Below are 25,124 nucleotides of genomic sequence, written 5' to 3'. Positions count from 1 at the left end.
AGGAATAGAATATTGAATATAAACCTATAGTGGCAAGCCACTCACACCACTGATTAGGATCATAGTAGAAACATTATACATCATGACTGCAATTGGTTTAGTTTCCAGAATTATGGCTAAAAAGCAAAAAGTGGTGCAAACTTTGGCTTGCTGAGTACCAGAATGCTTGCACCTAGATCAGCTACAGACAGGGATTTCAATTGACTAATCAAGTGAGATCAAGTTCCTGAGCAGGTTCTACTAAGAACATAACGTGGGAGGAACATGGATACGCAACGTGGTTTTGAGAAGAAGTACAATCTAAGCAATAACTATCTTGAAGTGGAGTAGTCCTTGCAACCAAAAGCAAATGGGTCAAAAGCAATGGTTGTGGCGGTATATTTCGAATGCATTGAATGCTTATGGAACATTGCTGACTTTTGGCAGGTCAAGGAATTATAACATTTGCTTATCAGGGTAGGGCTTTAAGAAAGTTAGCCACAGGTATAACACTGTGGCTCAACAGGCTAATCTTTCACCTGTAAGCACCAGGATCCCATGTGGGTGCCTCTTCTAGTTCCAGATGCTTCACGTTCTAGCCAGCTCCCTGTGGATGCCTGGGAAAGCAGTGGAGGATGGCTCAAGCCCTTGGGCCCCTGCACACACCTAGGAGACTGGGCAGAGGCAGTCTGGTTGCTGGTTTTCGACTGGTTTCACCCTAGATTGTGTCCATTTGGAGAGTTAATTAGCAGATGGAAGATCTCTCTCCTCTCTCCTTCTCTCTGATTACATTGTTATGGCTAAAATTCCAGGACTCTCAATTCTCTATTGATGTAAAATTAGCTAAGTGAACTTAGAAAAGTTTCTGCTGGAGATTACATGAAGAAATGAAGCTTACAATTTTTTATTTTTATTATTTAATTCCATTTCAATAAACTTTTAGAAGTGCATTTGTTTACATAAGAAATTGTGTGCTAATATAGACCTGACAAGATAGCAAAGTGTTCCACGAGAGGGTTTAGACTGTAATAATTGGTTTTACAGTCTATTCTGTTTTCTTGCCTTTTATACACATACGGTTCGTATTTAATGTATGTGAATTCAATACTTGTAAAATGTGATCCAATCCACATATATGCAGATAGAGCATTTTTATTAAAATTTCATGCATTAGATCTCTGTATAATCAGATATATAAAAACATTAGAAAAAATAATCTCAAATTCTATAAGCATTACATTGACAAAATTTAGGAAATTTCCTAGGTTGTTCCTTTCTGTTTTTAAGCTTTACATCAAAATGATGTTATTTCCCCAAAAGAATAAATATTGGTTAAAGTGGCTTAGAAATGTATGGCTGTGAAATCTGTAAATCATCAATTTAATAATATGTAAATTCAGAAAGAAAACTGCATAAAAAATCTTTTCATTGAGGAAAACATACTGGGAGATCATTGATGATTTACAAATCACATGTCTTTATAAGGCTACATTTTATTTATTTATTTTTTAATGTAGAAAGGTAGAGTAAGAGAGAGATGAGAGAGGGAAATATAACGAGACAGATAGAAAGAGATCATCCATCTGCTGATTCCTACCCCAAATGGCCTCAGAATCAAGGCTGCGCCACCTGGTGCAGTTTCACAAATTGCTTCCAGGTCTTCTACTTGAGCGCAGGATGCAAAACACTTGGGCCATCAGCAGGCCACTGGATAGAAAGTAAAGTTGGACTTGAATCCAGGCATTAGCACATGGGAAGCAGGTACCCTAAGTGAGAAGGTTACCTGAATACATCACAACGGGTTCCCCTGTCTCCAGTAGATGTTGCATTGTTCTAGCTGCTATCTGAATAAGCATCAAAAAAGTTAAAACAAATGCTTTCTCTTTAAGAAACAGTAGTGGAATCAACATCAACTAAATGTCCTTCACAGGTTTCAATGTGACTATTTTCATCAAGATTAAAGTAAAAAGGATTTACTTACATGTGACTTGACTATAATGCTGTAAAAATGCAGTGCATTCTTGCCTAAGGAGTAAATTTCTTGTAGGGAGGAATAACCAGCTTCATTCATCCTTATTTGATGAATCATGTGCTCATTTGTTATCAAAGATTCCAATGGTTCTATTCCATAGGTGACATTATCCAACTGCAATAATCCTCTAAATATGCAAACACAAAAGAACTGGAATTGCAACTAAAACACATTTCTCGTGAACATAATTAACTTGCAAACTAAATTTCAGGTCTTTTATGGAACATCGCCACAGTTTGTATTTTAGTGTTGTTTGGAGATGCATACATTCTTCATAAATGACTTCATATACCACTGCATAAATATTAAGATGGAAACTCTGACTTAACTTACGGAGAAAACAGGAGGAAAGAGGAGTTTGAAACAATATAGGAAAAACAAAAACCAATCTGAATCTATGTCTCTTTGCTTCTCTCACCGTACACATCTTGCTAACATGCAATTACCTGAGGCCAAAGCAGGTGTTGACAATCACAGCTGATTTTGGAATCTCAGCAGCATGTCCCTGGTAAAAGCAATGCGTCTAAAAGGATAACAGATGCATATTCATAAATCAGTAGGTAAATGTGTCCTCATTTTCATCCTTTCTTCAAAGATAGTATCAAACAGTCAAACTTTGCTATTACAAAACCGTTCATCAGAGTTTCATATTCATTACTGCTTGTCTTCACCCTCTTGCTCTTAGCCTCATGTGTCTGTAGTAATCTTAGCTACTGTCTTCACACAAATAGCCCATCTGTGATTTTATTGTTACACACAGGTTTTATTGACCTCTATGCTTCTCCAGCTGTCTTAAGGTATAGTGCATACATGGCACGCATATATAATGAAAGGCATTCAGCTGACTTAAAAAATCTACACCTATATTGGGCCGGCAAACATTATTTTCAGCAGAATTGCTAGCAAGCCAAAAAAAGAAACACCCCCCCCCCTTAAAAAAAAACAGAAGAAGAAAAAGGAGCACAGCCCACATTGTTACGGGAAAGCACGGCAATATACAGCATGGGACTAAACTCAATGCTGGGTGCCTGCTTGCAAAACAGGTTATTATTGTTATTGTTATTATTATCATTATTTCCCTCAGGTATCAGCCTCACTAAATTTCAAAGCACAAACATTCATTGGATGGAAGACAAACATTTTTACAAAAGGAGAGAAGAAAATTCACGGATAATCCATGTCAAGATGGCTGAAACCATTAAACAAAGATTTTCTAAAAATATTTATTTCGTATATTTTAAAGGCAAATTTATACAAAGTAGGAGAGAAAGAGAGAATCTTCCACTCTCTGGCATACCCTCCACATGGTCGCAAAGGCCCAAGTTGGGTGGGTCTGAAGATGGGAGTCAGAAGGGTTTTCGGGGTCGCCTACATGTGAAAGGGTCCAAGAACCTAAGACATGCTTTAGAGAAAAAAACGTCACACAAAATATGTGAGTTCCCGTGCCCTGTGAAAAGCGAAAAAAAAAAAAAAAAACTAAACTCATTGCTCATTTCGCCAAGACCTTCCACCAGAGGATTACAAAGATACTTTCTAGAGCCTGGCTTTGCTAGCAAGGTGGGAGTCCAACATTGCAGAACTTTTTACAATGATTTATTTATTTTTATTGGAAAGTCAGATATACAGAGAAGAGGAGAGACAGAGAGGAAGATCTTACATTTGATGATTCACTCGCCAAGCGGCCTTAATGACTAGAGCTGACCAATCTGAAGCCAGGAGCCAGGAGTCTCTTTAGGGTCTCCCACGCAGGTACAGGGTCCTAAGGCCTTGGGCCATTCTCAACTGTTTTCCCAGGCCACAAGCAGGGAGCTGGATGGGAAGCAGGGGCACCGGGATTGGAACCCTAGCCCATATGGGATCCCATTGCATACAAGTGAGAACTTTAACCGTGTTGGGCTCCTACGGTTACAACACTTTTATATGGACTAACCAAAGTGTTTGTGTTTTTCTTACCCATTGTGAATAGCATTGGGCACCATCTAACCACACGTGGGCTAGAACCAAAGTGGTTCTTGAACTTGTACGTAGCATGGATCTTCCTCACTGTTTCTCAAAGAGAAGAGTGACAAGTATCCCCACTGCTCATTGCTCCCTTCTTCCCAGTGAGTGAGACAGTTCACAGGGACAGTCAGAAAGCCTGGTGCAGATAAGAGGAGAAACTTTTCCTGAGGGTAGACTATCATTCAGGAGTACAGAAGGGGCTTGATCTCAGGCACAGGTGTCAGCACAGAGAGACAAGGGAAATAAAGACATAGGCAAGCAATCCCAAAGAACATGATAAACTCAAATGATTGTTTCTAAAGTAATGGAGTTACATAATGTAGCTGAAATAGCAATATGATCTCAGGAAGCTGTTCAATAAGATCATGAGAAAAATGCATGAACAAAAGGAGAATATCAGTACAGAAAGGAAATAATACGACGAGGTAACACAATAGCCAACTAGAAGATTCGCAGAGGATGGGGTTCAATGACAGACATGAAGATGATTTAGTAGCGGGATGAATGTTGTGGCTTAGCCAGTAGAACAAGACACCTGTAGTGGTGATTTCCTTCTGGGATACCAGAAGGCACCTGACTGCTGGTTTCAGATAGTTCACACCTTTACAGCCATTGCAGGAATGAAAAACAGTGGGAAAAAAAATCTCCCTCAACATCTTTCTCTGTCTCTTCCTTTTTCTCTAATCTCCACTTCTCAAATAAACAAATAAATCTTGAAAGAAAAAAAAATAATACAACACAAAGACAGAAAGCTGGTAGTTATTTGTAAAGAGAATCCAAAGGCAAAAAGAATGAATATTAAACCAGTAAAAATGTTTGAACCAACAGAGATGGTAAGGATTTCAGAAGATGGAAAGTCCAAGAATAGAACATGATATTCCAGTAGATAATGGTACCTGTGGAATTCGAGTAGTTAACAACTAGGATGTTTAGGAATCACTTTAAACATTAGTAACTGATTGATTGTGAGAACCTTCAAAATCCTCTCTTGAAGCTACTTTTATATTTGCAATAGAATTTTTAGCCACAATCCAGCTTTTATGTGATAATAGAAGCATTACATGGTAACATGTAAAATGAGTTAATAGAAGTTGAAATAATGAATAGGTACTCAGTATACATTTGTCAAGTGAGGAAGACCACTTAAATTCCGATTAAAATGCCTCAGAGTCCAAATACATCGCACACAATGATACACTTCAGGAAAAGTGTAAGATCAAAATCAGAGACAATATGGAAAGCACCAAGCCGACAATGACTTGTCATTCACAGGAAAACTCTGAAAGACTGCTGACAGCTATTGTTTTGCTTTCCTCCCTTTCAGTATAAAACATTACAAGACAGAAAGGCATGGAGTAATTTATTCACAGTTCTAACAAGAAAACAAGCAAAATAAGTGCTATTTATTTATTTATTTATTGTTTTATATTGTATTGCTATTATTTTCCATCATACAATTTTATAAGTATAGGGATTCCCACTTCCTCTTTCCCCCTTGAATTTCTCCCATATTATTACAGTAATATAGTCCTTTAGTAATATTGCAAGTTTAACACTCTTCTATTTAAGTATATCATAACATTGCATGTATAGGCAAGGTTAAAAAACAAACAAAAAAACCCCCAGCAGATTCTCAAGACAGGCTTCACTGGACATCCACTTTTCATTCAGGAGTATAGACGCATGCCATAATGTATCTTCACTTCCCGTTATAGACTGTGTCAGATAGTTTGTAAAAAATAACAGCCTGACTGGATAAGGAGCAGCACAGACTGCGTGTGAAATCTGGAGTTTGCTTACTGCTGGTGTCAGAGACCAGGGTCAAACTGCAGGCAGTGGTCTGGGAGTGAGCACAAGTCTGAGGCCAAGACTGAGGCCCGTGGGCAAGGATGAGCATTTGGGCAATAGGTCAAGGCCACGTGGCTGTGTGTTTTAGGATATCCTTGAGACAGTCACATACTGACTTGGTACTTGGGTCACGCTGTTGCTTCTTGATCATCGAACATCAGTTAACATCAATATTTATTTTGTGTTTGTCTCTTCTTATTTTTTCAATTGCAGGTCATTCCCCCTCCAACCCTGTTTATGACACATTGGTCAGGATAACTGTTCTACATCATAAATTTCTGAGAGAATATTTGTGTAAATTTGTTCACCTACATATCTATCCTCATTGTTTTTTTGGAGGAAGTTTACATTATGTCGGACAGAATGTAATATTTATTTTTGGACTGGCCTATTTCACTGAGTACGATGATCTACAGTTGGGATCACTTTGTTGCAAACGGTAGAATTTGATTATTTTAATGGCTGGGTAATATTACATAGAGTAGCTGTACCGCAGTTTCTTTATCCATTCCTCTTTCAATGGACATCTGTTTTTTTTCATGTCTCTATTGTCAGTTTTGCTGCTGAAAGTACAGAGAAGCAGATCACTTTCTCAGGTGCAGATTTCACTTTCTTTGGCTCTAGTTTGAGGAATGAGATAGTTGAGTCATGTGGTAGATCAATTTCTAGTTCTCTCATTGATGCTCCATACTGACTTCTGCAGTGGTTGCACTTGTCTGCAACACCCACCAAAAATGGAGTAAGGTACTGTTTTTCCCACACCTTCATCAGCAGGTGTTGGTAATAGCAGGTATGTAGGCCTACTCCACGGAATTTGGTAGAACCTCAATGTGGTTTTATTTGCATTTCCCTAGTAGCTCAGGAGCCTGAACATTTTTCCTTATGTATATTAACTATTCAGATTTGACCTTTTGAAAAAGGTCTGCTAATTTTCTTAACCCATTTGATAAGAAAGCAGTCTTGCTACTGTGGCGTTTCTGAAGTTCTTTGTAAATCCTTAGTCCCCTGTCTATTATGTAATTACCTATTCAATCTCCATCCTGGTGTAGATCTTAGGTTTTTCATTACACCACGATTCACTTCTGGTAAATTATGTTTACCCAGAAATGTACCCATTTTGCCTAGATCTTCTGATGAGTTGTCATATTGTTGCTTGTAACAGTTCTTGGTAATCTTTTGTGTGTCCAAGGTATCGGTTGTTATATTTCCTTTTTAATATCTGAGTCAATTGATATTTTTCTTCTCCCTCGTTTTGGATGGGTTGGGCTAATAGAGCATTTATTTTGCTTATTTTTCTTGAAGAACTGGCTCCTTGATTCATTGATCATATATATTGTTGCTTTGGTTTTTGTTTATTTCTTTCATTGTTTTGATTCTTTTTTCTTCTGCTAATTTTGGCTTTATTTTCCTTCTAGTCTATCTACTTCAGATGTATGGTTGGTTCATTTGCCTGGCACATTTTTAGTTTCTCAACGTAGGCACTGATTTTAATAAGATGTTCTTGTTAGCACTGCTTTGACTGTGTCACACAAGTTTCTTTGTTTATGCATTACTTTATCTCAAGGAATTTTTAAATGTTCCCTTTGATTTCTAGTAAAACTCAATTTTAAATTCTTTTCTTCTTCTGCTTAGGTGAGCTCTGCTGTTTTCTTGCTAAGTTTCAGTCCCATCAATCTGTCCATTGAAGTTATTAGGGTTTAAGCGCCACTCTTATTATTACATTAGGGCCTGTATCATTTAAATCTGTTAATATCTGATCCACATAGGTATCTATGTAAATGTACCCTAGCATTTGATGCTCGTACATTTATGATTGTGATTTCTTCTTGTTGAATGAATCCTGTAATCATTATGTGATGTTCTGCTTTGTCTCTTTCAAAATTTTTAAGTGTCAGAGGGCAAAACCAATGAGTCTATGGCTTGATTTAGTTCCTGCAACACCAATGGTTTCCCCTCCCTATTTGTCTGTCAAATGTCTCTGACTTTGGGATATCTATTTCCTGAAGTGCTGCTCCACTGTCTCTGATGCTTCCCCATGTCCACGGGTTCTAGCGAGTCTCTGCCATTGACCTACTCACTACTACTACCTGGGATTGCGTCTTCTCTGATTTTCCTTCACTGTCACTTCTCTGTCCACTGTATTGTGTCCTCACCATATTCTGCCATTTTCTTGCCATTCCACAAAATATAACATTCTACCAGACAGGAGCACTCTACAAAGAAGAATGTCCTTCAAGAGTGGAGAACAGGAGTGACCCTTTGGCCTAGCAGTTGAGATACCAGTTACCATACCCATGTCACACATCCTGCCTCTGATCCTCATGTCTTTTATTTGCTCATGTAGACCATGGCAGACAGTAAAACGGCTCATGTGGTTGAAGCCCTGACATCTGCAAGGGAGACCTAGACAGAGTTCTAGTCTGCAAAACCATGAGACAACCCTGCTCCTATTCCACCAAACATAAGCCTACTGGGGAATAAACAGGAGATATCTTTTCCTACTGTCTCTCTCTCTCCCTGTGCCTTTCTTAAATCATTAAAATAAAAATTTTTAGTTGAAGGATGAAAGTCTATTTAAGTAGAAAAACAGGGAAAGGAAATTAATCATCCTAAGTCTTCCTCAGTAGCAATGCTAAAGGATACTTTCCAAGTTCCTATGTAAAGAAACTATACAGGAATATAATAGCACAAAGGTATGAAACTCATTAGAAAATGCAAATACAAATACATGAGAAAAGTACACAATTACAGTAGTTGGGGTGGATAAATTGCTTTTAATTTGCAATATCTTTTAAGCCAATGTGACTCGAAGGTGTTATGAGGGAATAAACACAAAACTGATGCAAAGTGTGATGCCATGAAACAAACCATGAGTGAGATAAATTATGATAATGGTTTTCTTTGAAATGTGATGGGATTATATTATCGACTTAAAGTAGATTTTTGTAACTATTTTATGTAATCACCTGAGAGTAGACATATCATACCCACATCTTACTCTCTCCCCAACTCTCTCCCACTATTTCACGATTTCTCTTTTCTACTCACAGTCACTCTTGCTCTGTTTCTATCTATACCTTTCTGTATCACTAAAGAAAGGAAAGTCTAGCACATCAATGAAGGTAATCAGCAAACCACACAGAAGCACAGCTAAGAAAAATAAAGATAACCAGCAGAATGAAAGCCAAAGCACAAAATGCCAAAGGGATTCGTAAAGCAAACAAACAAGCGAGCAAACATGATTTCCTATCAATTATTGTTCTAAATTTAAGTGAATTCAACTTCCCAATCAAAAGGTAAAACTGAGTGTACAGATAAGAAAGCAAAACTAAACTAACACATATGTAAGAAACTCATTTAAGATCTAAGGTCACATAGGATAAAGTTGAAGGTATTCAAAGATATTCCATCCAAGTTGTAGCCAGAAGGATGAGGATGCTTCTAAATTTACAAATCATAAAATAGGCCTTAGGAATGTACAAGGAAGCAAGCTATGACAAGGAACCAAGGGTGCTCCATGGATCAAACTACCAACACAAAAAGAATCAGCAGTAACAAACACCTGTGCACTTACAATCATAAACCTATGAAACAAAAGCAGGAGAAAGCCCAGCATAATGGCTAACCCTCTCTTTTCAAACACCAGGATCCCATAGGGGTACCAGTTGATATCCCAGCTGCCCCACTTCCCCATCAGCTCTCTGCTTATGGTCTGGGAAGCCCAGAGACCTTGTATCCGTGTAGGAGTCCTGCAAGAATTATCTGGCTCCTGGCTTCAGATCAGCTCAGCTCCAGATTTTGGGGTTATTTGGATAGTGAACCAGCAGATAGAAGATTTTCTCTCTGTCTCTCCTTCTCTCTGTAAACCTGCCTTTCTAATGAGAATTAATAGATTTTATTTAATAAATTAACACAGGAGAAGAAACATCAAGACAACAGCCACAGGAAACTTCAATGAAAATAACGAAGCAGATTTCAAAAAGGAAACAAAGCAAATGAGTAAAAGCATACTCAAGTAGGTTCAAGAGAAGCAGAGAACATTGCAACCAAAAGCATGAGGTTACACATTCTTCTCCAGAGCTCCAACACTGGGTAACAAACCAACAATGCTTAAATCATGCCAAAAATATCTTCTGAGCACAAGGGGATTGGACTAGAAATTCTTTACAGAAGGAAAAGTAGACAACCACAGAGGAATTAAACTATGTAGATGAAAATAAGCATGAAAGCAACAGAACTAGAAAAGATATAAACTAATAATTAATAATACAAAAGACAAATCTGGTAGGCGCTATGAAGAAATCAATCCAACTAAGATTTAATTTTCTGAAATGAAAATAAAACTAATAAATTCTTCCCTGTCCTAAGGAAAAAAAAAGAAAAGATATTCAAGTAAACAATCTTAGAAATGAAGACAGAGGCATTATAACTGCCCCACAGAGAAAATAATTCCAGTGAAAATGCTGAGGACAATTATGTGCTAATAAACTAGATAGTTGAAGATAAATAAATTACTAGACACACACACAATGGTCCAATATTGAATGCCAAAGCATCAAAATTCTTGTGAGCAGTGAAAACAATTTAGACAGCGTAACAGTGACATAAACTTTCCAATTAAAATCCCAGAAAAAGGAAACTCTACTTGTTCATTCTGTGAAACACTTAGAAAATACCTGTGAAGAATCCTCAAACAGTCTGAAAACCTAACACAGAAGGAGTGTGTTATGAGCACTAAGCTCACTTTATGAGGCCGTCACTGTAATTGCATGGAAGCCAGGAACATCCAACACAAGATGAGAAATACATAGGTCGATACCGATGATCCACACGGAATGCAAAGATTGATTAATAACCTTTTGGCAGAGTGAGCCCATCAGCCATTTGGAAGGGTTATACACTGTAAGTACATGACATTTGTGCTTAGAATGCAAAGATTACTGAAAACAAGGAAACCAACGACGATCACCTACCACATCACAGAATAAACGATCACGTTTACATGGAAATCTCAGTAGCTGTACATAAAACATTTCACTGTAAAATGGTTCAACAGGATAAAACCACTTCCTGACAATAACGATCCCATGTGAAATATCAAACTCGGTGTCTCCTCCCTCCACAGTCAGGAGTAAAGCAGCAGTGAGTTCCCTGACTAGCTCGGTTACCACAGTAGGGAAGCTCTTACCGACAGCAACCAGGCAAGAGGTGTAGTCAGTATGGTCAGTGGAGTTACTGGAATATTCTATAACCATGGGATAATGAACTCCTATGACTTGTCTCAAAATGGGCTTTGTATCTCATGAGGATGACGTACGAAATAAGCCAGACCCTAAATGATAAAGATTGCATGTTCTTTCTAATACATGGGAGCTAAAAAGAGTAAATCTCCATCTAAGTGCACAGAAGTGACTGTTAGAGGCTAGCCTGATTAGGCTGGGATAGAAGCTGTTTTGACAGTAACAACCAAGTTAGAATTAAAGAGCAAGAGTAAGTTTTTACTCGAATATACCTTGGGGAGGGGAGTGCGGATAACATTTTAAATGAGTTCATGCTTTACAGGAAAAAAAAAAGAACAAGAAACCTAAAACTAACAGATTCACCAAAATTACTAGGAAAATGACCATACATTTTTATGCAAATATACCAGAGAATTAATTCAGGTAGAACTACAAGACTGAGGCAAACATGAAAAAAATCACTCTCCCAAAGAAATCTACAATGTGAGAAGCATTACAATTCCTGGATTCCAAATATACTACAAGGGCACAGTAAGCATAGTATTTGATCTGACAGCCCATCAAAGGACAGGGATACACAGATTTGGTCTTTAGCTCCTAATTTTGGCTTGGCCCCACTCCATTTTTGTGGACACTTGGGAGATAATAAAGTTGATGGGAGATTCTCTCTATCCCTCTCCTTTAAAGGGAGGAACCGCTAAGCTAGCTATGTAGATAGAGATTTCAGAAAATAATGATCATTCATTGGAGTTTTCATTTTAAATGAGTTTGTGATCTGTGTGCTACATAATTTTATAGACACTAAGGCAGTCATTATCTTCTCAACAATGACAACTTTACCACATAGAAAATGAAAATTAATTCAGCAGCTAATATATCTTACCTTTAACAATGCAGTATCTATGTATACTGTTCTTGATTTGTTGTATGAATAAATCAGAAAATTTGGATGTAGAAATGATCTAGTTAAATGAAAAAGTAAGACTTTATTGAATAATATCAATTAAAATGATTTTTTAAATAATAAAAGCAAATTAAATTTATTTCCAGTTTTCAAAAGCAAACATTCAAAAGTAAGTCAGCATATCTGTACAATATCTAGTGTACTTTTTTTACTACTCTATTGAATTAAAAGAAAAGCATGAGAAGCAAAGAAAGCTAGAAATTATTATTAGACTTATGGATTTAAAATGCTCAACTGGCAAAGACAGATTTATGTAAAGTAATCGCTAGGTTTTCTAAATGTCAATAACATTCTTAGGTTTGATTAAAGCATCAATAAAATGCAGATGTTAACTGCTTTGTTTAGCATATTCTAAACAATAGTGATGGGTTATTTCACACATACAGACATCTATGCCAACATACACACATTATTTCGAATAGTTCGTGGAAACAAAGTTCAGGGATCAATCTTGAGCTCAAGCTACTGGTCTAACTTGTGCAGATGGCCTGGGAAAGCAATAGAGGACGACCTATGTGCTTGGGCCTCAACGAGCCCGTGGGCTGCTGACTTCAGCCTGGACAGCACTGAACATCATGGGGGTTTAGGTCGTAAGTCAGAAGTTTGAAGGCTTATCTCTCTTTGCCTCTGCCTCAGGCTTTTCCATTCTGTCACTCTGCTATGCGATAGCATCTAGAGTTGATCTTTGTATATGGTGAAAGACTTTCTGTTTTGTTTAAATGATGTATGTATTGTTATGACATTACCATGCTACTTGAATTATAATAGTTTTACAGTATGTTTTTAATGAACATATTGGAACTGAGCAAATCTAGAGCAAAAAGTGAAAACCAGTCAGCCAACACTGACAGACATGTGATAGACACCGTTTAGAGAACCAGCTGTTCCTCTTCAGCTCTGGCACTGCCAGCACCTTCAGAAAAAGGCTCAGCACTCAGTGGTGGAGACATGAGAGGTAAACACAGTGGCAGTGGTTGTGGAGGCTGTGGCAGGAGGGCAGTGTATGATCCCAGCCTGTGGTTGAAAATCACTGGAGGGACTGGTTTGAGTGCCACCGTGGAGTTCTGGGTACTGGACAGTCAGTACCTAGTAAAGTCAGCTTGCAGACCTGTGGATGACACACATAAAAAAAGCAACATCTGCCAAGGGAAAAATACTAATGTTAGGTAGATGGCTAAAGGGAAAATATGAGCAACCCTGAAAACTGACTTTTCCCTTACAAAGGAGAAAAAAAAATTGTTTCGATTTCAGAATTAGCTGAAAAACAGCTAAAGAATGTTTAAAGATCATTATCATGAAATTCTTCACAAATCAGAAGCAGAGTTCAAGGAATTTATTAAGCAGCAGATAGCAGCATTGGAACAAAATCAAACAAAAACCATAAATGAAAAAATTCAACGAGCAAATTAAAAAGCAATGGAAACTCTCAACAGTAGAATTAATGAGGCATAAGAACAAATATCAGAAGTGGAAGACACTTCAGGAGAAAGTGTCTGGTGAGAAATATGAGAGAGAAACTGAGTAAGCTAGGAAAACCATCCAGGAATTATCTGACACCACCAAAAGGCCAAACATAATGGTTCTAGGACTCTGTGAAGGCAAGTAAAGCAGTGAGAGAGATCACTGCTGGACCTCTGCGTGCTTAGCCTGTGTGGGAAGTTGTAAGCATAGGGCACACTGTGTCCCAGGGAACCGCCTGACAATGGTTTTGTCTGACACGTCTAACTGTCCTGTTCACTGACTTGCAGCAAGAGCAGTGGGCTGCACACCATTCTTTCTCCCCTGTCCTTCCTTGGATGAGCAACACTTGCTGAAGACACCAAACTTTTCCAATATTTTTGTTTGTTTGTTTTCTTCAGTTTTCTCAGCAAAGATTGGTTGGTTATACATCTGTTAGTTCCCTTCTGGAATTTCTATTCTGTTCCATTGATCTTCTTTTCTGCTTTTGTACCAGTACTAGACGATTCTGATGACCAGTGTCCTACAGTGTGACCAGTGTCCTGAGCTCTGGAATTATGATTCCTCAAGCTTTAATTTTATTCTTCAGGACAGCTTTGACTAATCATGGTCACTTGTGTTTCCAGGTGAACTTTTCTATCATCTTTTCCATTTCTGAGAAGAATGTTGATATTTTGATTGGGATAACCCTAACTTTGTATATTAGTTTTGGTAGCGTGTACATTTTGATGATGTTTTTCCTGCCAATCCAAGAACATGGTTCGTTTCCATGTTTTAAGGCCTTCTATTTTTTCTTGCTGTTCCATAACTTTCATCATAGAAGTCTTCCACATTTTTGATTAGCTTAATATAAGTTCTAATCCATGGATTTATTTGTGTGCTGATATTTAATTTTAATTAAAATTTTGTGTGCTGATATTCTGCAAAATTTTCTTAAGATTTCCTAGTCTCCTGATTGAATTTTTTGGTTCTCCTATGTAGAGAATTATATCATCTGAAAAGAGGGTTGATTTTAATTCTTCTTTTCTGATTTGAATTCCTTTAATTTATTTTTCTTTCCTAATAGCTCTAGCAAGGACTTGAAATGTAATTATATTGAATAGCAGTGGTGATTATGGACAATCTTGTTTAGTTTCAGATCTTAGTGCAAGAGCTTCCAATCTTTTCCCTTTCAGTATGATGCTGACATTAGATTTTTCATGTATTGCTTTGTGTCGTAGAATGTTCTTTCTATGTCTGTTTTGACTAGGGCTTTTAATTGAAGTGGCATTTATCAAATGGCCTCTTTCCATCTATTGAGATGGTCATAGGTTATTATTTTTCAATTTGTTGATGTTTTATATCACACTTATTGATTTGCATATTTTTTTAAAGCTTTGTTTATTTTTATTGCAAAGTCAGATATACAGAGAGGAGGAGAGACAGAGAGGAAGATCTTCCATCGGATGATTTACTCCCCAAGTGACTGCAATGGCTGGTGCTGTGCCGATCTGAAGCCAAGAGCCAGGAACCTCCTCCAGGCCTCCCAGGCGGGTGCAGGAACCCAAGGCTTGGGGCCGTCCTTGACTGCTTTCCCAGGACACAAGCAGGGAGCTGGATGGCAAGTGGAACTGCCGGGATTAGAACCGGCACCTATATGGGATCCTGGCACATTCAAGGCAAGGACTTTAGCCCCTAAGCTACCTTTCCAGACCCTGATTTGCATATGTCAAACCACCCCTGCATGCCAGGATAAATCTCACCTGGTCTGGTAAATAATTTGCATAGGTACTGTTGGGTCTTTTTTACTAGTAATTTGTTAAGGATCTTTTCGTCTATGTTCATCCGGGGTATCAACTTATAGTTCTCTTTTATTATTGTGTCTCTGTATTTATTATTAAGGTGATGTTGGCTTCAAAGAAAGAGTTTGGAAGGATTGCCTCCAATTCTATTGTATGGAATTGTCTGAGGTAAATTGTATGAAGTTTGGTCTCTTCAGCAAGTGTTGCTGATCCAAGGAAGGTCAGGGGAGAAAGAATGGTGTGCAGCCCACTGCTCTTGCTGCAAGTCAGTGAACAGGACAGTTAGACGTCTCAGACAAAACCATTGTCAGGCGGTTCCCTGGGACACAGTGCGCCATAAACTATTGTATGAGGTAAATTCTTGAAGTATTTGGTAGAACTCAGCCTTGAAACCATCTAGTCTAGGGCTTTTCTTGGGTGGGATTTTTTAAATTACTAATTCAATCTCAGATCTTGTTATAGCCCTGTTTATATTATGAATTTCCATATTATTCAATGTTGGTAGATTGTATCACCCCCAAATCTGTCCATTTTTCTATGTCTTCTGATTTGTGAACATATAATTGCTTGTAATAGTTATGAAGATTCTATGGATATCTCAGGTATCTTCTGTTCTTAATATTCAGTACAATGATATATATATAATATTAATACTATATTAGCTATAAGTATATGTATATTAGTGTTATAAATAAATATAATTTTATAGGAATTAGGAGCTTCCTCTTAATATCCCACATGGCTATGGGGCCAAGCACTTCACTACCCTCCACTGCCTTTGTAGGCACATGAAAAGGATTTGGATATGCAGCCATTTATACCAGACTCCAACTGGTGCCTATATGCAATGCCAACACCCCAGGCAGTGGCCCTAGCTGGTATACCACAATGCCAAACTCCTCACACCCTACTTCTGTGGGAACGGAAGTTCTGGAGTTAACTATTAATGTGACAGTTTACTGCTTTTAATGAGCATTTTTTATGAGCTTTTAATGTTTCATTTTTCTTTCTCACATGAGAATTTATCACAAACGGTGAAGCTTGGGTTTTTCTTGTGTCTGCAGTAAAATTAACATTGAAATCATCTTCAAAGCCTGACTGATTTTATTGGCATTGGGGTTGCTCATTCTTTACCTCTGCAGCAATTTTACCCTTACATCTGCACTATCTAGTAAAATGGTGACAATCAGACAGCTGTGTGACATGACAGGCATGATGAAAACTAGTAAACATGGACACATAAAAGTCATATCATTGATTGTCATGCTTACGGCATACTTTGAAGACATAGAATTATATTTTCATCAGAACTTTATTGATATTTTCATTCATAAATAAGATTTTGGCTACATAATGAGATTTAACCCTAAAATTCATATTCCGTCAAAAGCAATTTAAGATATTGATTGTAGAAATTAAGACACTAATAGCAATTAGCTGAAAATAAAGCAGACCACTTACTGTCTTTCAAGAAGAAGCGTGAATTTCTCTTTTCCAATTTTGATTGAGTAAGTGACCTGCATAAAAGTTCACACAGAGAAGTAGCTGTTAGAAATTACACACTACTTTGCATTGTATGTAGACTTTCATGTAACATTGACTGTACTCTGCCTGCTTCAGATTTGGGATGTGTTTAAAAAAAATCACTAATCATTGAATTTAAATGAAACCACACTGTCTGTGTGTCCATACCTAAGGGCACTGCTGATTAGCACTTACTACATGTCATAAACAGATTTGCATTTAAAATGAAGATTGCGTTTAGGGATGCTGAGTAACTGCATAGAAAACAATTTGTGATATATTTTTTTTCCTTTTCTGTTCCAAATGAGTCTCTTAAAAACCAAATAGACAACAGTATTTCCTCATCAAGAGTGAGGCATTCGTTCCACTCATATGTCATTCCCAAATCTCTTTTTCTCTTTGTTGTTTGACAGTTGCTTTAGCTGAAGAAGGTCACTTGAAATGACGTAAATCTCCAGGAAAGCCCATATTTTTCAGAAACCATCCTTGTAAATGGATATTTACTCTCATTGAAAAAACAGGTGCAATACAATGATATTTTTGCAACAAATTCATCTACAAATCAACAATTACCCTTTTATATTACGAAGGGGATTCATTCTGATGGAATTTATCTGGTGACATAATGTGTATATATTTTAGTCATATGTAAGATATTGAGATAGAAAGCTTATGAAGAAATGATCACTATAATCAAATTGATTAATATAACACTAATGACATATAGCTGTGATTTTATTTCATGTGCCGAGAACAGTTAGATCTACTAATCCATGTTGACTATGGAATCTGATCTGAGATCACCCCAGATGAGGTTTTGTTTAGGATCTTCCAAACTGAACAGCTGGACTCAGAACTCCAACAATGTGGAGAATTTCAGTATGTGTGGACTTCATGGACTGCATGTGTTAGAACTGGGCCTCAATAGCTTAGATGGTGTGATGGATGTCATGTCCAGATACGCATGGAGGCTGTGACAGTCCATTGGAGCCTGCAGAGGACATCTGGTACCATAGCAGAGGAAGGAGGGCAGAACAAAGAAGACAACTACTCCAGCCAAGCTTTAACAGCATGTATCTGGATGAATGGAGACACTAATTTGGACTATGAAGCCAAAGGACTTTGGAAGGATTTCTGCTTCCTTGAATTGGTGAGATAAGCAGCATCTCAGAGCCATCCAAACCACCTAAGCGGAACCCTCAGAGCATGCTCTGCAACAGGGATCGTGAAATGACATTGAGTGACCAAGTCCACATCCCTGGGTACTGAACAAGCGGTCCTGTTATTTACTGGAATTATATTATTGTTATTATTATTATTATTATTATTATTATATGATATAGTTCCATAGGCTCCAGGACTTCCATTTCCCCTCCCTAACTCCCCTCCCCAATACAAATTTCCCTTCTCTTATTACAATGGATAGACCTTCATGAACAATCATAAGTTCATTCTGCTATTGAAGTGTTTCTTGACATTGTAGGCATGAACAATGTCAGAGAGATCAGCCGCCTAATATCAGAACCTATTCAACATTTTCCCTGGGAGTCCATCTTTGGACTTAATGCAGAGACATACTGCACTATGTCTCAAAATTGGACCTGTCAGTCTAAGCTGCCCTTCTATTATACATCCCCTTATATACAGAGCCAGAAAACACAGTCTGCAACAGGGAGAAAAACAAAATTGTCACCAGTATGAAGCTAAACAACATGCTACAGAAACAGCAATGTGTCACTGGAGTGATGGAAATCAAAACCTTCCTGTGGGAATTGATGCTACTGGATGACACATGTGACACCGAAGCGGTCCTCCCTCAGTGAAAGGCAAACAAAGAGAACCCTCCGCTCCCCCTCCAGCAGGTGGCCAAACCTGGCTAACACAGGTTAGCACAATTAGGTTGAGTCCCAAGCACAGAGAAAAACAGGTCTGGTCAGTAGCAGGAGGAACCTGAGACAAAAACAAACAAACAAACAACAAAAAAAAAAAACCAAAAAACTAGACCAGCAAGACTTCAGGTCATCCACTAGGTGGCAGCAGAGATAACCATGGGGCGAAGGAAGATAAATGAACCAGAGGAAGGAGCCAGTGCCTCCCCAAAAACTCACCAAAAGCCCTGGTCAATCGCAGAGATTACAGATGAAGAAACTGAAGATGTATCAGACAAGGAGTTCAGTAAAATAATTATAATACTCTTCAGAGACAACGAAAAATGATGGGAGGACCTTAAGGAATTCAAAACTCATATAATTACAGAAACAAAATTACTCAAAACCGAAATTCAACACCTCAAACACACATCGAAAGGTTATCCAATGGAATTGCTGCAACAGAAGATAGGATATCTGAAATGAAAGACTCCCAGAATGAAAGCACACATATCATTAACCAATTGGAGACACATGTACACAAGGCATCCAAGGCATTCCAAGAGTTGAACAACCACATGAGAAAGTCAAATATCAGAATTATGGGGCTCCCAGAAGGAGTGTAAGAGAGACAGGCATACAACCAGTGCTCAACGAAATCATACAGGAGAATTTCCAAAATGCCTGGAACGTGAGCCCAGTCCCAATCCAGGAAGGTCAGAGAACACCCCACAGGATTGACCCAGAAAGATCTCCCAGACAGGTGGTAATCAAGCTTCCCTCCAATGAACACAAAGAAAGAATCCTTAGGCTGGCAAGAAGCAAAGACAAGCTTACATTTAGAGGCAGGTTCATCAGAATCACAACTGACTTCTCAGAACAGACGCTCCAGGCAAGAAGGGAATGGAATAAAATCTTTCAAATACTGAAACAGAACAATTGTCAACCAAGAATATTGTACCCAGCAAAGATCTCCTTTGTATTCGAGAATGAAATTAAATACTTCCATAACAAAGAGAAATTAGAAGAATAAGCCAGCACAAAACCAGCTCTACAGAATCTCCTCAGAAATGCACTACTTCGGGCCCGGCGCGGTGGCGCAAGTGGTTAAAGGTCCTCGCCTTGCACGCCTGGGATCCCATGTGGGCGCCGGTTCTAATCCTGGCAGCCCCGCTTCCCTTCCAGCTCCCTGCCTGTGGCCTGGGAAAGCAGTGGAGGACGGCCCAAAGCTTTGGGAACCTGCACCCGCGTGGGAGACCCAGAAGAGGCTCCTGGCTTAGGATCAGCATAGTATCGGCCCGTTGCGCTCACTTGCGGAGTGAATCATCGGACGGAAGATCTTCCTCTCTGTCTCTCCTCTCTGTATATCCGCCTTTCCAATGAAAAAATAATAAAAATAAATCTTTAAAAAAAAAAAAAGAAATGCACTGCTTCCAGAGAAAAAAGAACCAAAGTGGGAAGTGGGAAGACTACCACATTAAAGCTCACACAAGGAAAGACACTCAGAAACCACCATCCTCAAAGACACACGTGTATGGCAAGACAAAATCACAACCTCTCAATAATAACCCTTAACACAAATGGCCTCAATTCATCAGTCAAAGAACACAGATTGGCAGACTGGATTAACAAACAAGACCCAACTATCTGCTGCCTACAAGAGAGGCATCTAACCAGAAAAGACGCTAAGAAACTGAAAGCGAAGGAATGGAAAAGGATATTCCACGCCAATGGACAGGAAAAAAAGGCCGGTGCAGCGATTCTAATTGTGGACGAAACAAACTTCAACGTAACAAACATCAAAAAGGACAGGCAGGGCCAGTATATATTGTTGAAAGGCAGGATCCATCAGGAAGAAATTACCCTTCTTAACATTTATGCTCCAAGTCCAGATGCAACCTGCTACGTGAAACAACTACTACATGTATCCAATGCAATAAGATAATGCGTTGTAACCTATAAAACAACAATTAATGTGAGTCAGAATGCTTATGATCTACATCAAAGAACTGTAAAATCTAAAACACTCATAATACCCTATGTTACTCCGTAATGGGGAGGGAATGCAGAGAAATCTTCCATCTCCCTAAAAAGTGAGAGGAAGACGTGAAATATAGCCTACCAGGATCAAATCTGATAACCCATAGACAACAGACTCAAGTCGGCACTAGACAATAGTAAAGCTACACAGGCATAAGGGGGAAATCGGGAGCGACCCTGAAAGCCTCTTATCAGGAGGTCATGCGTATGGAGCAGAGGGGAGACTCCAGAGTGGAGTGGGAGGTCAGGGGGAGACTCGCATCCCAACCCTGAAGACTCCCAGATCCTCACCAAAACCATCAAATCAGACACCAAGGACTACATCCCAACCGCTAAGGAGACCACGGGGAATAAGAGTGCCTTTGGAGGCCGAGAACTCTGAGGTCACCCACCCCCATCTGGAGGCTCCACAGGGGATGGAAGAAGTCCAAACTCTGCTGGGAAGAAACCCGTGGCATCAGAACAACGGCCAGGAGCCCTGAGCGATCTGCAGAAACAGAAGAATAATAAACTTCCTTTGGGACTAGGGAGTCGGGCTCCCTCTGGTCCTTGCCTGGCTCTGGTTCTGGGTTCCCACCCTCCCTCGCGGTGACTATTAGGATCGCTCCAGTAACCCCTCAAAACAAACAAACAAACATACAAACAAGAAATCTAGAATGGACAGACAACAACATGGGAAGCTTAGAATCAGACAGGAAACGCCCAGCGTGGACCCAAACATACCTCACTAGGTGGGACACAAAAATTAGTTATGCCTCACTGGGGTATTGGGAATGTCTCTGCACACACATCCTAAAAAAATGTACTGTACCTAAACTGATAACGGTATGGAATCAGGTTGAATATAAACCAAAATTGCAATGTCTATGAAGAAGTCACAGGATGTAGTTAAGAAACCGCATTTTCCTATCAACATACTATTAACCAATTCCATGTCAATTAATGCCATAAGGTTGTAAATGGCTGTTGGTGTTATGTTGGGGCTTTTAACTGATTGGGATGATACTTTGCTGGCTTTAGCTTCAGACCAGAGATGGTCTCACCAAGAAATCATTGAACCCACTAGGATAATAAGACACTGGACTTTATGCTTGGTAAATACTTCCAACGAAAGAACCTCAACTGAATTTGAACTGTGGTAACGCAGCAAGGTGGAGAAATCCACCATGGGGAGAAGGTTTGGGGAGGGGTGGGAGGAATCCCAGTGCCCATAACACTTTGTCACATAATGCAATGCAATTAATAAAACAAATTTTTTTTTAAATCCTTGAAACAAATTAGCATTAAGTCTGTTGGTTGACTGTGTGAGAACTGTTGCTTCTTTGCTATGTTTCTATCTCATCAGTCTCTCTATTGATGTTAACAGGGTGTTGAGGTCCCGGTATTATTGTAGTGGCATCTATTTCTCCTTAGGTACATCAATAATTGTTCCATGTAGCCAGATGCTCTCGTATTTGGTGTGTATACACTTATTCTTCTGAGTGGATGGATTCCTTTATCATTATGTAGTGTTCCTCTTTATTTCCTTTAATGTTTCTCATAGTGGAGTCTGTATCATCTGATAATAGAGTGGCTACACTGGCTGTTTATCTTTTCCATTGACATGAACTGTTGTTTTCCATCCATCCTTTCACTCTTGGTTTAAATGTATCTTTGTTTAATAGATGTGTCTCCTGTAGGCAATGCATAGATGAGTCCTGCTTTTTGATCCATTGTTAATTTATGTCTTTTCAAAAAGAGATTTATTTTTTATTGGAAAGTTAGCTACACAGAGAGGAGGAGAGACAAGGAGGAAGTTTCATCTGCTGATTCACTCCCCAAGTGACCGCAACAGCCAGTGCAGCACCAATGCAAAGCCAGGAGCTATTCCAGGTCTCCCATACAGGTGCAGGGTCCCAAGGCTTTGGGCCGTCCTTGACTGCCTTCCCAGGCCACAAGCAGGGAGTTGGATGGGAAGTGGGGCTGCCAGGATTAGAACTGGTGATCATATGGGATCCGGGTACATTCAAGGCAAGGATTTCAGCTGCTAGGCCATTATGCCGGGGCCAATTTATGTCTTTTGATTAAGTTAAGCCATTTGTGTTCAGAGTTAATGTTCATAGCTTGTGAACTCTGTGTGTGTGTCTGTGTGTGTGTGTGTGTGTGTGTTGTTCAGGTCTCTGTTTAACTTTGGTTTATTTTGTGTGCTTTCATGGGAAGATCTTCCCCTTTGCCATCATTGATTATGATGAATTTCTTTTCATTCTGTCTTCAGCACATTTGTCAGCATCAATTTTAGGGCTGGCTTGGTGTTTGCACATTCTTCTAACTTATCTATATAATGGAAACATTTTATTTCATTGTCAACACAAATGAGGTCTATGCTATCTATATTCTTTATGTTCAGTTGATGGGAATCTACAATGATGTGTCAGAATAAGTTTTTTTTTTTTAATCCAAAATGTTCAAGGTTCTCTGCCCTTCCTATATTTGGGTTCCCATTATGTTCTCTATAATTAGAAAGTTCTCTTTTGTAATTTCATGGGACACTTCTTGCAATCCTGCCTCTCTTTCCATGCCTTCAGGAGTACCTAGAAATTCTGGTACAGTTTTGGATGGTGTCATTCATTTCTTAGATCAACTTCTTACCTTCATTCAGTCTCTTCCCTATGTCTAATTGTGTTTTCTCAAATTGGTTATCCTCCAAATCTGATATTCTTTGTTCTGCAGCATCCATGCCATTGTTGAGGGTTTCTGTTGTGTTCTCAAGGTCTTCAGTTTGGGGCTTGTTTATAGATTTTATCTCTGTGGTGATATATTCTTTAAATACCTCCAAAACTTGCCATCTTTTCTCATTGTCTCTGAAGAGTTTTGTGATGAGTTTTTGTACTTCCTGTATGATCTTTTGTTCATTTTTGAGGGACATGCTAGCTTTCTGTATATTCTGTTGCTTCCTGTTTTTTTCTGTTGCCCTTTCCCATGGTCTTTTAGATCTGCAGGCTTTCTAGTTGCTATTGGTCATGTGCATGCTCCTGTGTGCCTTCAGTCTCTAGTGTTTTAGTGGGGTTGTCTGAGGAGTCTGGGTTTGGGGAGGCTGCTGAGATTCAGGGACACTCACTGTGCACCAGCTTGGGGAAGGTTCCTCTCTGACCTGCCTGCTTCCAGAATTGGATCAGGCAAGTGGTGGATTAGTGCAAGCGGTGGGTTGGAATGGATAGGGCAAACACTAACAGCTGTGGCCATTTGCAGCTGACAGATACAGATTTCACACTGGTATGCACACATTTGCTCCAGATCCAAACTCTGTCCCCCAGGGATCCTCTCTCTCTCTCTCTCTTTGCATGTGGGTGGACTCAGTTCTCATTCCATGTGTCCCTCTCAGATGCTTCTCTCCCCAGATGCTATCTCCCAAACAGCTTATTCACCAGTGGTGTGACGTCTTCAGCCAAGGGATCATTTGATCAGACACCCATGGGTTTCTCCTCAGGTTCATCTTCTTTGACCTTCCTTGTCCTGCAAGTTTTGTTTTGTTTTGTTGTTTGTTTGTTTTTTGTTGTTGTTGTTGTTTGCTTCCCACTGTCTTTTTTGGGAGGCTCCTACTGGGATTCTCTCCATTCCTGTTCCTTCTGTAGTGGTTGAAAACTCACTAGGTTTTTGTCTGTGGCTTGGGATGTCTTCCCATAGTTTTCCTGTGCTCATGCTCCTGGGATACCAGCTACAATACTGAAGACCATCAATTTATGTTTATTAAGACCATCAATTTATGTTTATTGGCTTTATACACTGCTACCTTGCCAAACTCTCTTATGAGTCCCATTAGTCTCTTTGTTGAGTATTTTGGCTTTCCTGTGTATAGAATAATGTCTTCAGTGAACTGGGATAATTTTAATTCTGTGGTTAGCCTGAACTTATTTTGGATAGCATCTGTGGGATACCAAGCCTGTAGTATTTTCCTGGTGGGAGCAGTGAAATGCTTCCCTGGTATGAACATTATGTAGAAGCCTTCTGGAGAGCTGGATGTGCAGTCCTCTCTGGGCTTAACTCACGTGCCGTTCACACTTGCTTTCCAGGGACATTGCAGCAGTTCTCAACATGGCACTTGAGGTACCTCTCCTGATGCTCATGGTGCCGGGTTGCTAACTCTACCCTGTTTCAACACCCTCCACAACAGCTCCACTGCTCTACTGTGGCTCATAATTAGATTAATAATGCAGCAGTACCCACATCCTATGGGTTGATTCACCTCCTACACTCCAGGTGTTCTCCCCTGCCTATCTGTCCACCAGTGGAGATCTGATTGCCACTGAGGTATCTGTTTGCCACCGCAAATGTCCACGACCCCCTGGTGTCTCTGCTTTGAACCCTCCCACTCCTTTTGCCTGGAATTGTGTCCTCCTTGCTTCTCCTCTG

General features: G+C 39.2%; 1 protein-coding gene across 1 annotated transcript in view; it reads right to left on the bottom strand.

Annotated features, from left to right (window-relative positions):
* LOC121161256 (A disintegrin and metallopeptidase domain 3-like) overlaps positions 1–23,640 on the bottom strand; it is a 55,895-nt gene extending 32,255 nt beyond the window's left edge. The window contains 5 exon segments of the mRNA XM_040987564.1: positions 1,961–2,138; positions 2,458–2,534; positions 11,984–12,062; positions 16,438–16,525; positions 23,364–23,640. Of these exon segments, the coding sequence (XP_040843498.1) occupies positions 1,961–2,138; positions 2,458–2,534; positions 11,984–12,062; positions 16,438–16,525; positions 23,364–23,640 (699 nt within the window).
* Between the last annotated feature and the right edge of the window lie 1,484 nt (positions 23,641–25,124).

Source organism: Ochotona curzoniae, unplaced genomic scaffold (assembly GCF_017591425.1).
Source record: "Ochotona curzoniae isolate NIBS_2020 unplaced genomic scaffold, NIBS_Ocur_1.0 contig_4760, whole genome shotgun sequence".
Lineage (NCBI taxonomy): Eukaryota > Metazoa > Chordata > Mammalia > Lagomorpha > Ochotonidae > Ochotona > Ochotona curzoniae.
This window is presented reverse-complemented; position numbering and strand designations above follow the sequence as displayed.